Raw genomic sequence first — 17,234 nt, forward strand, 5'->3', positions numbered from 1 at the left:
TAAGTTTCATGTAAAATAGTTACTGTATTTAACACAATCTGATATGCTCTATTTTTGCTTTTCCTAATCTATCATTGCTAGATTTGAAATATTTTTGGTTTCTATTCTATTTGAACATCTTGTGAATTAGGAAATTGGCTGGTAGTGGTGTATGTACATGGTTTGTGGGTTCATCAAAAAATCAACTGAATTGAAAGTTTGGGTTCAGCTAGAATTCAATTGGAAACTGGGTTTGGTTTCAAAAATTCAGCTGAAACTGATTTTTAGGACCAAATTAATGTATATATGAGTTGTTTATTCCAATTATTTGCATTTTATTTTTTTTTCAGATTTCAAAAAAATCATTTTCCTCTGTACCATAGCATGAATTATTCGCACAGCACAGGACACATGTATTGTTCTGCAATTAATTTGCTGATCCACGAATGGATTGTAAATAGTTCACAAGATTTTCAAAATTAATGAACAAACCACAAAATAACAAATTATTCAAAATAGATTATCATATTCTGGAGTTGCAGATGGGTGGATATGTCTCGATTCAAAGTTGTGGATAGGTAGAGGAATTTGGGAGTTTGCATTGAAATGGGTGTGCAGGAAGGTTTTGGGGAGTATGAAACATTTTCCATCCTGATGATGTTCAAGATTTTTGGGAAACAGGTGTGCAAAATATAGCTATGTGTAGTGGAGCCCATGCTCCAGTGCACTGGTGTTTGAAACATGGAAAATATTCCTTTTCTCTCCTTCCTTTCTAAATTCCAATTATTTCCTATTCAATTTTTTTTTAAAATTTTTGAAGTCTATAAATCTATTGAACATTTAATTATTTTTACTTTTAAATTAAATTTTAATTTTGAATTTCTTCCAAATTCTTCCTGGATCGTGGATTTTTTTTTTTCCAAATTATGCAATTGTTCACCTTGTGGAATTATTCCTAAATACCAAACTTCTGACTATGCTCTGTACTAAATTTAAATGTTAAAAATTTTGAGAACACTTGGAAGCACTATGAATCTATGATGTTATATGAAAGAGAGACTTATAAGAGAAGTGCTATCCTAGAGCTTGAATTTCATAGGTTTCTTTATCTTATGTTGGATTGTTAACGACATTATGCACTCTAAATATGGTTTTTTGAACATTTTATTTTGAAAAAGTAGTTTTCTAGTTATTTCATTGTAAAATGACCAGAAAACATGCAGATATCAAGATAAAACATTCCAAAATGGTGTCAGATTTATTGTTCATGACTGGTCTTAGTTTATTCTATCATTATTTATTTTCCTTAATTATGATAAACATTTGTTGAATTTCCTTATGATTTCAATCAAAATTCATATTACCTAAAAATTTAAAATTTTGAAATCAATTATTTAGTTAACTTGTTATTTAGAGCTAAAGCTGTTAGAGGCTATGGGTTCAAATCCTTGCCTAGCCAGTTATTTATTTAACTAATTTGGTTGTTTTTCCTACTCATCTCATGTTTTGATTTCTTTATCCATCTACATGGTCCAGGCCACAAAAGACGGAGGGGTTTAGCTTGATATACATTGTTGGTCTATTCACTTGCTTAAGCTTTTAGCTTTAAGTAGTTAATACACTCAAAGCTTGTCCAGGTTATGAAGATTGTGAATGTGATGAGAAAATCATTGTTCGTAAAACTTTCAATATGCATGTTGCGAATATGGGACTGGAAATGGATGACTAATTGGCTTAGGGGGCTAGTGGAACTTTTTTTAAATAGTGCCTTAAGAAGCAATTGTGTTATTATTAAAATGAATGTTATAGTATATTATGTCATCCTTTTGTGATGAGTTTGATTGCCACCATGTTCCGAAGGTTGCACTATATGATAAGTGATCAAAGTTTAGATGATTGGGAGGATTGGTCTTTCAGTTTCTCATACTTGGATCATTTATGGATGAGGCTGGACAAACATGGTTCCTTTTTAGAACGTTGTAAATATCAGGGGGTGCAATTTATCACCTGACCTCTTAACTCGACCTGCAACTGACCCGAGATAAGTGAGTTCAGGTTTAGCATAAACAAGTTCACATTCAAATGGATCACCCGAGTAAAACCAATTGTTTAATGTGTTAGATTTATGTTTAGATTCCTGACTCATCTAACTTGTTTTGATCTATTTAGTAATTGGGTTGGGTCGACACAGTTTGAAATTGACCTATTTAAGATCCATTTAATTCATTTAAACTTTTTAAGACATGTTTAACCTATTATCATAGAGCTAACCCAATCTGACCTGTTTATTTAATGAGTTACATGTGTTAGGTTGGATTACAAATTCAATAAGCAGGTCTGGCTTGATTTTAGAGATCTGTTGCGGTCAGGCTGACAAGTTTTCCATAATGTCTGTGTCTCAACCTGAAGCCATCTGAGTGAGACTTGCCAAACATGAAAGTGAATTGCTAGAGTTGAGAATTTGGATGGAACCCCAATTGGCATGGGAAATATTGATTTGGCACTGGACTTCTAGACTTCTGAATCTATCTTGTTCCATTTTTCCTTCAGTCTTAGCTCATGGTAATAACTAGTTCTTCCTACTAATTGCGATACGGCCAAACAAAAATATTATCAATATTTTATTGATTGGAGCACATTGGGTGGCTAGGATGGTTTTCAAGTGGAAATTTGGAACCAAATATTTGATCAAGAGATTTATTACTTTAGTGTATCCATGTCAGATCATGTTCTACATCATTTCTAATTGTTCCATGCATCTGATTAGATACTGATCTTCTTGACATTGTCATGTAGCAACTTTGACTTAGAGAATGCTCTCATTGTAGCAAAAGACCTGTAAGATAATGTTGTATCATACAGGGATTTTATTGCAAAATATGTCAATGTTATGTATGGAGTGACCTAATTCTAAAGCTTATGTACTACATTGACATCAACTCTTCCTAAACTCTCCACATCTTTACCAACATTGGCTGGCACCCTAGGAAGGTACACCCTTGGTCAAAACCTAGGAGAGAGAAAGAGGAGACAGTAACTCATGGAGGATCATATAATTATAGCCCAATGTTGGTTATTTATCTAACTGAGCCCTCTCGAACACCCTTTTTTAAAAATTATCTTAGGTTATGTGCCCTAATATGCACTTGGGTGATGCATTTTTTTTTAATTGTTTGATGGACTATTATATTGGAAAATTGCTTACCCTGATCATCTAAACTGTTTGTTTGCAACAACATGCTGCCAAGATCAGCTAATGTGTTCTTCCATACTTGATTATAACTCACTAATGTGGGCTGCTGTACATGCTTTTTTCCATTGTCCATTGAAAAAGCAATATGCTAGTTTAACATTTTTTCCCCATTAAATGCAGTTACTCTATGGAGGATACTGGTCCTGTTACTTGTATAGCCTGGACGCCTGACAATTGCGCTTTTGCAGTAGGGTGGAAATTTAGAGGACTTACTGTCTGGTCTACGTCAGGGTGTCGTTTGATGTGCACGATACGTCAAACTGGAATTAATTCTGCTTTCTCTCCTGTGGCGAAACCCAGTCAGGATTTAAAATTTGAGCCTCTTATGGGTGGAACCTCACATGTGCAATGGGATGAGTATGGATACAAGCTCTATTCTGTTGAAGAAAACTCATCAGAGAGAATTCTTGCATTTTCATTTGGAAAATGCTGCCTTAACAGAGGACTTTCAGGCACAAGTTATGTTCGTCAAATTATTTATGGTGAAGATCGGGTTCTGGTGGTGCAACCTGACGATACAGATGAGCTAAAAATAATGCATCTTAATCTTCCAGTTAGGTTTTGCAATAGAACAGCTATTGCTTTCTTTTACATCCTTTAGATATGGAATGTTTCACCAGTTTTCTTAGATGATTGTATTTCTGGACCAGGTTTCTTATATTTCCCAAAACTGGCCAGTTTTGCATGTTGTGGCTAGCAAAGATGGCATGTACTTGGCAGTTGCAGGTCTCCATGGGCTCATCTTGTATGACTTACGCTACAAAAGATGGCGTGTTTTTGGAGATGTTACCCAAGAACAAAAAATTGAGTGCAAAGGCTTGTTATGGCTTGGCAAAGTTATTGTTGTATGCAACTACAATGATTCTTCCAATATGTGAGAACTTCAACCTCTTTGCTTTGTTTCTTTCCCTGTTATTATTTCTCAAGTTTTGCACTGCCCAAGTATCTAGTCAAAGTGGAAACGAGCAATCCAGTATAAGGTGGTATTGGCATATTAATCCTTAGAGTTGCTTTGATCAAGCAATTGCTTTGATGAAGCAATGTTGTGTTCAGTCTTGAGTTCTCCCAGTTGGAAATGTTGTTTTATTGGCCAACTACCTTCATGGTCATTGTCTTTGTGACTGCATGTTGCATACTTTGATCCTCACAGTCCTGTCTAATGCTTATAAGTCTCACTTTACTGGAATTATTTTGGATTTGGGCAGGGTTTTGGTTTCTGCATGTGTGGGTGCTGTAATGTGTGTGTTTTCTCCACCTTATTTCATGAGAAAAATTCTTTTTTTTTTTTTTTTAAATTTTTTTTGCCAAACTCTATTGTTTTTGAAAAAAACATATCACCTGAAGTCTAGAGTTTTAGCTTCGAAGTGAACGGTAGAATTCATTGACTATAGGATCTGTTTGGTTGTGGAGAAAATAAATGCAACAAAAGAAATTACAATGAAGATAAGAAGATTTATATTTTTCTTCTTTGTTCTAACTGAGAAAACTGCACTGAAAATAATACAAAACTGATTGGCATATGGATTGTTGTCATAATCCACCTGCATTTTCACATAAACTCACTGCCTAAAAGGAGGAAAGGGTTATGCCATTTTGAACTGTAACTTTCCTTAAGCTTTTCTATGGATATTTTTCATTTACTGCTAGACAAGAAAAATGCTGGTTACCCTGTATCTTCTTTTCTTTTACTTTCTAAGCAGCCTACTGGAGTCTTGAAGTTTGCTAGTTAGAATTTCCAGCAAGCTCTAACCCTGCTTGATGTATTTTAGTATTCTATTTGAATATGGTAGTCTATCTTTTTGTTTGAAAAAGAGAGTATATCATGTTAATTTGTAATTCATGCTATTTCTCAGCAAACATGTCTAGTTCAGCTTGAGCTGGTTATTGATGAAATTCTTTTTAATTTGAATGCCTTTGGAACTTTTTCCCACAAATAACTGGCATTGAGTTATGAACTACATCATGAAGAAGACTTAGTAATTCCTTGTAGGTATGAGTTGCTGTTTTTTCCAAGATATCATCTTGATCAGAGCTCTTTACTTTGTCGGAGAACATTACTCGGGAAACCTATGGTCATGGATGTTTTCCAAGACTATATACTTGTTACTTATCGCCCATTTGATGTTCATATCTTCCATGTGAAGATCTCAGGAGAATTATCTCCAAATAGCTCTCCAGTTTTACAGGTAAGAGAAATCTCTTTGAGCTCCTTCGATTTACTATTCGTTGAGAAAGCTATCAGTTTCTTTTTTAAGTTTGGGTACACTCAGCAAAGCAGCATTATTCTCTGTACATTTGTAGCTAATTAAATGAATAACAGCTTTCTACAGTAAGAGAGCTTTCAATCATGAGTGCAAAGAGCCACCCTGCATCAATGCGTTTTATTCCTGATCTGTTTTCCCAACAACCGTCCAGGTATATATGTTTTTCCAACTACAATTATAACTTCTAGTGTATATTGGGCTTCTCGTCAAGGCTTTCATATAATGTCAGATGTCTAATATTACGGACCAATGGAGAGCTTTCTGTTCTTGATTTGGATGATGGACATGAACAAGTGCTCACAAATTCGGTTGAATTATTTTGGGTGACTTGTGGTCAATCAGAGGAGAAGGCAAATCTAATTGAGGAGGTTTCCTGGTTAGACTATGGCCACCGAGGCATGCAGGTAAGAAGATACAGAAGTGCATGATTTTCATAGTTTTCCAATCTTTGTTGCAGTAAACAGTATGCAATCCATGTTATTTCTGTATTGATTTTATGGAATGGCATATTTTGCCGGTTTTGCTTTCTGATACAATTTTCAAATGGAAGCTGATCATTGCAGGTTTGGTATCCATCTCCTGGTGTTGATCCTTACAAACAGGAGGATTTCTTGCAGGTACATATATATTCTGATGGATGGTTTTTAAAACAGTATCAGTAAATTTCATAGTCGAAAATGCATAAAATCAGGTGCAATCTGTGACCTATTTAGTCAAGGGAGTGACAAACTTTTAGTCACATGACCTATTTAATCACATAAATTCATGTTTTTTTGACTGTAGGCTTTGTGGTGTCATGGTACTGCCTTAAGGCCTCAAACAGTGAAACAATCCCTTCAAGCAATGATAAACAACAGAAAGGGTAAAATAGAACATAATAGATCAAAGAAATGATCAGTAGTTAATAGAAAGAAGAAATGAAGAATATAGAAGAAAAGAGAATAAGAATAGATGGGAGAGAATGTTCCCAGCTTAAGTATACAGTCATGCATGACAATGTTCATTGTGGAAAAGCCAGGAGCAATGGCTTGTAACAGGTGGTGGATCAAAATGGAAGCAGTTTGCCTTGTATACAGATACAATCATCTCTAGATGCTGATGCATGTAATGTGGGCCAAGGAGCACATCAACTGGCCCTGTCTGAATGGTTTCCTTGAGGTGTGGCTGGCTGATCCACATGGGGCCATTTGACACATTCCACTGACCATCCCAGCATGCATCAGCAGCTAAGTGTGATTGTATTTGGGTTGAGCTTAACTGTTTCCGCTAGAGGTGGCTGGCCACTGCATGTTATTTTTGCAGATTTTTTTTTTCACCTGAATTTCAACTTTGAGTCAGATCAACCACTCTATTAGCTCTTAAACCTTTAGATTCCCTATCCTAGAACTCTCTACACTCCAGTCCTAAGAGCAGCTTTAAAAACCTCTTCCATTTCTCATAATGTTCAAAATATATGACTTACTTTTTGTTTACAGAATCTGTATAACACGCTTACAAACTTGCTTTAAGATTTCCCCTTTCATATGGCCTAACCTTGAAGCTCTGATGACTTGGGTGATGTGTCAGATAACCAACCATAACCATAACCATCAAGCTTTATCCAAGTATTTGAACCAGCTTTGTGGTTCTTCATTTGGTAATAATTCTTATTTGAGGCCACCTATGAAGTAATTTCAAGCTTTTCCACATTTTTTCTCACAATCTCCATCCATGTCATCTTAGATCTTTCCTTTTTCCTTCATCCTACAGTAGTTAAATTACATCTTGTTATTGGAGCTTCCTCATGTCTTCATTGCACTTGCCCAAACCATCTTAATCAAATTTTCATCTTTTTGTCTTTAATTTGTGCAGCCAACAACTTCTATGTGCCAGAAACCTGTCAAAAACAATGAATGAAGAGAAATGGCAATTTAAATTTGTCTGTTGTGTATTGCCCCACCTATATCGACCAAAGGTGGCAGATATGTTGGATAATGCATCAACGCATTTCTCTCATGCTTGACAATTTCCTAACACTCTCTAATAGTCAGCCAAATACTAAAGCTGTCTATTATTACCATCAAACAAATTGCACATTTAAAGTTAACTTCTTCAACCAAATTTTCCACATGGATGGTTTGCAGTGTCCATAAGCTCTAAGCTCCGAGGGCAAATCTAAAGTTTGGATCAAATTTCAGTAATATGCTCCAAAGATATTGGATTCTGAAATTTTATGTATTCTGCTGTTTCTTGCTTGTTGCACAGCTTGCTTTATGAATATCTTTCCACCATTTATCTCTTTGCACTCATGAATGCACGTTGTATTCTCGAGTCTTACATATGGAGACATTTGTGATATTACTGAAACTTAAAATGTAAAGTTTTCCTCAATTTCATTTAGTTTATTCCAAGAATACAATATCTTTGCATATTATAAGAGTAATATTTTGGTTCTGTCTTCAATTGCAGTTATTGAACGACCATTTATTGTACATTAACTGTTTCAATTTATGATGAATTTGATTTTGAGGTAATGAAGAGCTTAATATTTGACTTGTAGTTGGATCCAGAGCTTGAATTTGATCGTGAGGTTTATCCTCTTGGCCTTCTTCCAAATGTCGGGGTTGTTGTTGGTGTTTCTCAGCGAATGTCATTTTCAGCATGCACCGAGTTTCCATGCTTTGAGCCTTCTCCTCAAGCTCAAACCATACTGCATTGTTTACTGAGACATCTTCTTCAGGTACTGATCAGTGTGTTACTCTCAAGATCTATTGAATGTAGAATATAGCTTTTTATTATGCTTCAGACTATGCTTATACTAATAGCATTTAGAATGGTCTTAAGGTGAATTAATGATGTTCAGATTTCATCAGTGACTTAACTGTAGAGCAGCATAGGCTTTTTAGCTCTGTCACTAGGATGTTCTTGAATGTTGAAAAGAATACATCATGGAGGAATCATAAAACAACTTAATGAAGGTGGTCTGATAATCATGCTGGGACAGTTATTGATATTGTTTTACATAACTAGAATCATAAGAGGAAAAGGAGTAAAGGGCATTAATGAGACCATGCAAATGACGATGCAGCAAAGCATTGAGGGTTTTGATAGAGTAAGGGAATAAAACCAGTATCTATCATGTCAGCTGGTACAGTTATTGACATTTGCTTGGTTTGCCATCTCAGTACTGGACTTTTTACTGGTAACATGCTGGTACAGTATTGTTATGCACCGTACGGGGTCGGTTTGGCATACCTAGACTTGGTTCACCACTGTATTGAGTTTGGGTTCAGTGCCGTTATGGTATGGTGTGGGTGGTATGGGGTGCCATGCACCGGTACAATGAACCTTGTGTCCAAATGTTAATATGGCATTCACTTGCCATAGATTTTTGGTGGATGGTGATCGCGCTGGTGGTCCAAGCCTCACCTTCATCTTAGTTAATGCATATACTTGGACTCCTTTGGATTTTAGTTCATTGAGTGGGCAAAATATCACCTTATTGAGTCTGTAGCCATAGACCTTTGCACTATATATAAGATATATCAAAATACAAAATTATATTCTGTAATCATTAAAAAAAGTGCAACATCTAACTGATAATTAGAAATTTTCATTTAAATAATTTAATAAAACCAAATGTCTTGTTATTAATCTTTTTAGTTCAGATATTTTAAATTTTTAATCAGGGTTAGTTCTATAATTCATATTGAATAACAAACACATACACTTGATTGCAGTAACTAATCAATTAAATTGTTGCCAAAATATCTGACTCGATATTATTGTTTTTCACTGTTATGTTTTGTTTTGTGCTTGGCTTTTTGAATCCTTATTTTCTGAAATTACTGAACAGCAATACTGCATGCTTTTCCAATTCATTTATCACAGCATCCGTTATAGCTTAATGGTAGCAATGTAGTTTTCTGCATGGTTCTGTTCTGTTTAGTATCATATAATTAGCATAGATATATTTTGTGTATATAGGAAAATCTAATTTGGAGTTTTGTAGGTTGGACAGGACCAAGGTTTGCCATACCGTGCCGAACCGGCCGGTACATCCCATCTCGTACCGGACCGGCAGGGAACCTGCACGATTCGGCCGGTAAAATCAGTACACCAGCGGTACCGAAGAATAAAGAATGGAAAGTGAGAAAGAGAGAGATAGGGGAGGGAAGGGAGGGAGGTGGGAGCCGCCGGAGGCCGGCGGTGGCTGGCTGCGGCCGTCGGAGGGCTTCCGAGCCCCGTATCGTCCGATAGAGCTTTCAAGAGAGCAAAAAAGAGAGAGAGAGCGCTCGGAGGGGGGGCGGAGAACCTACCGGACAGACGGTGCCTCCATTGTGAGGCTCTCGGTGGCCGACGAGCCGACGTCGACGGCCTGAGGGCGGTCGAGCGGGCGGAGCCGCGGAGCGGCTCTGTCCCTTTTTCTTTTTCGAAACAGACGACGTCGGTTTCGATTTTTTCTTTTTTTTTTATATTTTAAACTTATGAAGTCGGCAATTGGGTTGCCAACTTAAGAATTTAAAAAAAAAAAAAACAAAAATCGTGAAGTCGGCAAACGAGTTGCCGATTTAAGAATTAAAAAAAAAAACAAAAATCGTGAAGCTGGCAAATCGTTTGCCGACTTCACTTAAAATCATGTTTTTTAAAAAAATTGCGAAACAGGGGCGATGCCCCTGTTTCACGCCTGCGGTGCCACACGCGTGGATGGCACCCTCCGACGGCCAGTCGGAGGCCATCCGGCGGCCTCGCCGGCTCCTTCCCCTCCCTCTTTTTTTTTTTCTTCCTCTTTCTCTCTCTCTATTTCTCTCAATTTCTCTCTTTTTTCTTCCGATTCGGGTCGTCGGTATGGTATGAAACCATACCGAATTGTACCATCGGCCGGCCGAAACGGCCGGCGGTACCGGTTCGGCAAACCTTGGACAGGACCCAATAACAATATCAAAATGTACACCCATTTGGATGGGGTTGTTTTTCAAAATTTTTAAATTACGAGTGATGGCCAATTTCATGTTAAAGTTTCTGGCTATTTACGTAGTTTTAACTTTTAAGGATATACTACTCAATGCTTTCACTCTTATTTTTCATGGTTTGGAATTTTTGGATTACCAACATGATTGGAACTTTTTTTTTCTTTAGTGTTGTATACAAAAACTACAGGAGTAACATATTTCTTCTATCTGATACTTGAAATGGAGCTTTCCCAACCTAAATGGAGTCATTTTGATTAGATTCCAATAATAATTAAGCTCTGGGAATTATTTTGGTAGGGGATGGTGCTTGCAAATGGGCCGAACTCAAACAATTGAGTCCTAGTTGCAGGTGACTTTAAAGTTTAAATAAGTTATTTATATGTTTTAATCGGTGCCAACCTGTATTGTCACATTCAGGTGTGGTATCAGTGCATCAATTACACTGTTAAAAGATATCAATGTCTCAGTTCTTTGAAGAGAGCCTTCATGTGACATGTTTTATTAGTGATGATTGATGACCATGCCTCTTTATTTTATCATATCATAAGTTCTTGGGAATGCAGATATCCACTGCTTTATTATATCTATTTTCTCAAGGCTGGATATATATTTTCTTGCTTTCTTTTGTTTCACCCTTATATCTCTGTATTTTGCTGATGTTTCTGTTAGAATATTTTCCAATGCTAATCAAAATTTCTGCATTTTCTGCTGGAATGCTGTGTAGCTCTGAGGGGCATCGTTCTTCTTGAAATCCAATGGAAATTATGACCAATTACATGGACCAAGTTTTTCGTGCCCATCTCATAATACTGTGAAGAAAGCTTCCTTTTACATAGCCGTTGTTAGATGCACAAAATGTATACTTTAGTAGGTGATATCTAGAACTTTGTGGTCATGGTTTTAGACTTGAATACTTAGATACTCCTTGGTATTTATGTTGCCTCATGCCTGTTATCTCTCTTAAGTTATGTTTTGGGACTCTCTATGTAAGTCTATAATTTCATTGTTTCTCTCGTTAGAATTATTGATTGAACTTAAACTATATCTCAGGGAGCAATTTATCTTTGATTTGTTACAACTTGCAACAGATATTTGCTTTGAATTGATTTGGTTCTCTGTATTGGGATTCTGTTATGTATCATATATACCATTCTAGGATACTATAATTTTACTGTTGCCTTTTGAGTTGCTTTTCTTATTTACTTGCTTCTCTTTTCTAGAGGGACAAAAGTGAAGAAGCTCTGCGGTTGGCATACTTATCAGCAGAAAAACCACACTTCTCCCACTGCTTGGAGTGGCTCCTTTTTACAGTATTTGATGCGGAGATATCAAGGTATGCTAGGACAAAAATTTGTATCTAGAGTTTAACAAAACTGATTTCATATCACTTAATGGACATGTATTGGTTGTTGGTATATTGTAATTCCAATTTTCCCATTTAGACTGCTGATGAGTGGCATTCTTTGAAAGGAGTAACATCTCTTGTGGTGGTTGATCATGAAGAGGAACGATGTCATTCAGTCTTTTAAAATGAAGATCAAAATACTGCACAAAATTAAGGCAATTTAAAAATCCGGTCTTACAATTTGTTAATGAATTCATATTTGGTATATGTACCAACATGACTGGCAGAAGCAATGTCTTCTCTGCAATTGTTTTTCCTTGATACAAGTTATTATTTCAAATTATTCTTTTTCTTGAATTTCTGTTCTCGTGTGAACCATTTTAATGATTTTCTCTTTGGACCATTATCATTTGTGTTGGCATATGTTATTGATTAATTGTTTTCATGTGTCAGTTCATTAGGACTAGTGTATTTGGGCCTTGTTTTAGGGCATGTTTAGATGATGCAATTGGCCAGCCGCCTTCATCGTTTTCCTTCAACAGTCTGCAGAGAAGAAATGGAGGGCCGGGCTTCCACTTGAGCTATGACAATCCCTGTGTTTAAGGGATAATAGAGTCAACCTTAGAGATGAATAGACGATTCATGCTATTCCTAAGACAGAGATTAGTTATGATCGGTGCATTCTCCCATTCCTCTAACTTCACCAGTCAAAAATGCCACTATCTCTTCGCTCGGAGTTATTCCCTGTATTAAAGTCCTTAGTTGCAGAAAATTACCACCTAGGGTGACACACTCGCTTCAGAATCTCTCTAGAAACTCATACCTGCACCTGTCTCCTAAGCATTTCCTCATTCAAATTTTTCTAAGAGATCCACATTGGTGTATTTGCAGCCAAACTTGTGCCCTAATTCTGGAAACCAAGGATTAGACATTCCAGTAGCCAAACAAGCCCTTAATGTTAAATATAAACAATTGTGGTATGCCGACACGTCTGCTAATGGAGACTCTTGCTGATATATGCAAGGGTGATGCATGTACATATATTATGCATGTGTGGAACATCAACAAATCTCTTGCCTGTTTTTAGGTTAACATGATTAGCCCTCAATCAAAACAAATTCAAGTTAAGAAGAGCAACTCATTTGCTGTCCTGAACTGGGATCCAGTCCAGTTAACCTGTTCAAAAAAATCATGGAGTTCCATGGGCATAATGAGTGATGTAGATTCAACCTTTTGATGGTTGTATGTATGTTATGTGTGGATGTATGTATGCAAGACAAGGTCCACAATCTCGGGCCGGGTACCATATTAGTACCTTATCGATACGGTACGGACGGCTGGTATGGTATGGTGTACATTCTATACTGAAACAACTCTCTAACCATTTTTCTCACTTTTTACCTCAGTATACTTCGGTACACCTCGGTACGCTTTAGTAAAGTCTTGGTATGGGGCAATGCACCTCGATATGGGGCAGTATGGGGCCTGTACTAATCTAAACTTGAGTTTCATATGGGTTCCCTCCCAATGTGGTATGATACGGTACGCTCTGTATTGGATGGTGTGGGGTGGTATGGCAGACCATTTGCAAGCTCTCTCTGGCTATTGGAGCAGGATTTTCTATATATCATTCTTATTCATAGCCTGTATCATTATGGATTCTGGGATGTGTATATGTATGTAAGCTTTGTCTGGATGAATTCCATCTAACTATTTAAATTCTCCCATTTTTCTTATCAAACTTCTCAAGTTGTCCTAGATTTCATGTTACATGAGCTATTACACTTTTTCACTAGCACACTAAGTGCTTATTATTGTTAGAAATGCTCCTGCCATTCCCCCTTTCAGTATAGCAGAATTTTGGTCTTGAAATGCTGTATTATTAGAACAGCTTGTTGTTTGACCATATGTTAGTAATATCACATTACCTTTTCCCATGTTTTTATGCATGTTATAGCTAAAAAGTATACATCCTTAAAATGCATGCCCTTCCATATTTTCTCCCTGATGTTTTGTGATGGTGTTCACAGGCAAAGTGCAACCAAGAACCAGTTATCTGCTTCTACAAATTCTTCAGGCAATTCACTTTTGGAGAAGGCATGTGATCTGATCAGAAATTTTTCTGAATATGTGGATGTGGTTGTTAGTGTTGCGAGGAAAACTGATGGCCGGCATTGGGCAGATTTGTTTTCTGCTGCTGGACGATCGACTGAGTACGTTGCGGCATATTACCATGAAGACTTATGAATGATTTTCTTCAATCTTTTAGTGCTTGTAATTCTTTATTCTATTAATGCTGCATACCAGTTCATGAACTTCTTATGCTTTCGATACAGTTTTTTTTTTTTTTTTGTGTGTTTTTGACTTTTCTTAGTACAAAAAAGTATAACCTTACTCAACGGACATCTAGCATCGTGCTTACCATTAAATTGAGTAGTTTCTTTTGTAGTTATTAGTGATGTTATATGATAGAAATGCTTACTTCTCTTTTGTGTACAGTGTTTTCCTTTCAATTCCTCAGCATGCATTTCCATAGTAAGCATCCAGAAATCTTTTTTGGATGTTAGACTTTTAATACTTTTTCTTGTGCATATTCAAATTACTGATGCTGGATTTGTTAGCTTTTCTACCCATGCTTGTTTTGGAAACTAATGGATGGGGGCCATGATGTTGCCAATTCATGGCATGGTTTGTCGAACTGCCCCGAACCGGGCTGTTTGAGGTGTGCTGAACCATATTGGCGGCTAACCAATGTGATTTGGGCGTTCGATTCGGAACAACAGTGAAAACGTAGTGAGGGAGAAAGAAAGAGAGGAAAAGAGAGAGAATAGAAGGCAAGGAGAGAAAGAGGCTGGTGGTGGCCCGCTGAGGCCGTCAAGGCCTCTGGGGCTTCGGGCTCCTCTGTGAGATGCAAGAAAAGAGAGAGAGATAGAGAGAGAAGGGAAGGGAGAGAAGAGGAGTGAGAGAAGACGGTCGGGAGGCTGCTAGGTGGCCGTCGTGATTGCTGGACAGCTCAAAACCGTCCCACGGCCGCCGAGGCCTCGGACAAATCCTTTGTCACCTTCACTATTTATTGTGTTTTTTAAAAAACACAACGAAATAGGGGCTTCGCCTCTGTTTTGAAGCCGTGGTAGCCGCGGTGTGGTTTTGGGCTATCTGGCAGCCACGGCAACCACCCTGGCAGCCTCCCCGCTGCCTTCCCTTCACTTTTCTCTTTGCTTCTCTCTCTATCTCTCTCTTCTCATTTCCTCTTGTGGAGGATCGTGGAGCCTGGGAGGCTTTAACGGCCCTCTAATGGTCACCGCCAGCATCTCTTTCCTTCTCTCCCTCCCCTGTCTCTATTTCTCTCTTCTTTTTTTTCCGGTTCATCCCTCGTTTCCGTGTCATTATGGTCCGGTATGAGGGCATACCGACTTGTACTATCAATGGGCCGGCACAGGGTCCAGTTTCGAGTTGGTGAGTCTTGATTCATGGTGGTAAGAATGGTGAAAATAATACTATAAAGATTAAAATGTATGCTTAAATTACTATTATTATATGTTAGGAACTTAGGATTATATGAAAATTCGATAAAAACAAAATAGACAAGTATTTTTGAAAATAATGGTGATTGATGACTACTGTCGCTATTCATCCTCCATTGCTCCTTTATGGATAAGGTATTGTTCCATTGTCAAAATGAGGATATCGCAATCTCCACATGCCCTTTCTTATCCTGCACGGCTTACTCATTTACTTTTGCAACTCTAGCACATTTAGGTAGTCATTCTTGGTTGTGGGATCATGTCTTTTCTACTCTTAATACATTATTTTCTTTTGGTTCATCAGTTAACTTACTAGTTGGATTATCAAGTTTAGTTGTTGGTCAGGGAACTACTTGTTTCTATCCTTATATTTGTCTTCTCCATCACAACTTACTTAATTTATACATCTTCAAATAGTATGCACCATGTCTCATCACATGTTTGGTACGAAAGATAGATTGGAGGAACGATGGATAGGAGAGGAGAATGGATGAGGAAGGATGGAAAGAAGGACGAGAATGATTCCTTTGGTAGAGGAGGAATAAAAGGAAAGATAGATAATTTATATGATATTTTTACTAAATTATCTTTTGATAAAATATATTATTATTATCATTAATTTATAATACTTATTTAATAAAGAAGTAGGACAATATATAAACTTATAATCTTTGTAATTTATAATTATATAAAAAATATATAAATATTTAATTTTAATTTAATTTAATAAACTTAAAAAATATAAAAATTAATTATATGTGAATTAATTTATTTATATAAACTAATTATATAAATAACTAATTAATCTATAATTTAATTAAATAGTTTATTAATTTTATATGAATAGTTAACTAAAAATAGTGAATATTAATAATAGAAAATAGAAGAAGTGTTAGGGTATTTTCAAAAAATTAATAAGGGATAATTTTGTCAATGTAGAAATCCATCCCTCATATGCTCCTTTCATCCTTGCATCCTCTTAATTTGGGAAGATGCAAATTGGTGGTCCAGGTAAGATTTTTTTCATCCTTTTTTGAACCAAATAGTGGATGGGGTCATCTATCCTTCCTCTCATGATCCCAACCAAATACAGGGTTAATCTTGCTTTACCATACCCCCATAATCTTATTAGTGTGTTTTGTTTAGGTTTCATGTTTGGAACAAATTTGTACATTCCCTATCATCCTATAGTGATTAGTTATCTTGCTGTATGACTATAAATAAGGTTTTGAATTGAAGAAATCTTATTTTACCAATATTTTTCCAAAATTCCATCAAAATGCCATGTTGTCTTAAAGCCTTAACTTATGTATGGTCAAATTGTTCAATTTCTAGCTTACCACACACATTCTTAATGATTTTGTGGCATCATATGCAATCTCTGTGATACTAGTTTAATACTTAGTGGAAGCCAAATGATGCAATATTTTTTTTTGTACTCTATACAGAAATGCAAACTTTTGGGTCTTTAACTCATTATCAATCATCGCTTTTCAATAGTTTATGTGAAATAAAGTTTAACTGAAAATGTGGATCATTTATATTGCATGTGAATCAAATTGTAGAGATAAAGCATAATTTGAGATTTTAATAATTACAGTTACAATTTCTTGGGTCCTTAGTTTGTTTCTAAAAGCCTGTGCTGCCCCTCATTTAGGCAGAAGATTTATTGCTGCAAGTAATTAAGAATAATGGATTTCAAAATCATGTTATGCCTTCTTGACTGTGAGCAACATTTATCTCTCTGTTTCAGGTTGTTTGAAGAATGTTTCCAACGAAGATGGTACAGGACGGCTGCTTGCTATATATTGGTATGATGATTAATCTCTCCTATATCTTTTGGTTGCTTTGATGTATCATTTATTCTAATTGTGGTCCTCTGGGTTGCTTGCTCAAAGGTAGGGAACTACCGATGGT

General features: G+C 36.5%; 1 protein-coding gene across 1 annotated transcript in view; it reads left to right on the forward strand.

The window, feature by feature from the left end:
- LOC105054528 (uncharacterized) overlaps window positions 1–17,234 on the forward strand; it is a 28,374-nt gene that overhangs the window by 3,333 nt on the left and 7,807 nt on the right. The window contains exons 6-15 of the mRNA XM_010936063.4: window positions 3,353–3,785; window positions 3,883–4,106; window positions 5,223–5,418; window positions 5,553–5,647; window positions 5,726–5,900; window positions 6,060–6,113; window positions 8,036–8,215; window positions 11,669–11,781; window positions 13,824–14,006; window positions 17,071–17,128. Coding sequence (XP_010934365.1) covers window positions 3,353–3,785; window positions 3,883–4,106; window positions 5,223–5,418; window positions 5,553–5,647; window positions 5,726–5,900; window positions 6,060–6,113; window positions 8,036–8,215; window positions 11,669–11,781; window positions 13,824–14,006; window positions 17,071–17,128 — 1,711 coding nt within the window. The remainder of the gene's footprint in view (window positions 1–3,352; window positions 3,786–3,882; window positions 4,107–5,222; window positions 5,419–5,552; window positions 5,648–5,725; window positions 5,901–6,059; window positions 6,114–8,035; window positions 8,216–11,668; window positions 11,782–13,823; window positions 14,007–17,070; window positions 17,129–17,234) is intronic.

Source organism: Elaeis guineensis, chromosome 11 (genome assembly GCF_000442705.2).
Source record: "Elaeis guineensis isolate ETL-2024a chromosome 11, EG11, whole genome shotgun sequence".
Taxonomy (NCBI): domain Eukaryota; kingdom Viridiplantae; phylum Streptophyta; class Magnoliopsida; order Arecales; family Arecaceae; genus Elaeis; species Elaeis guineensis.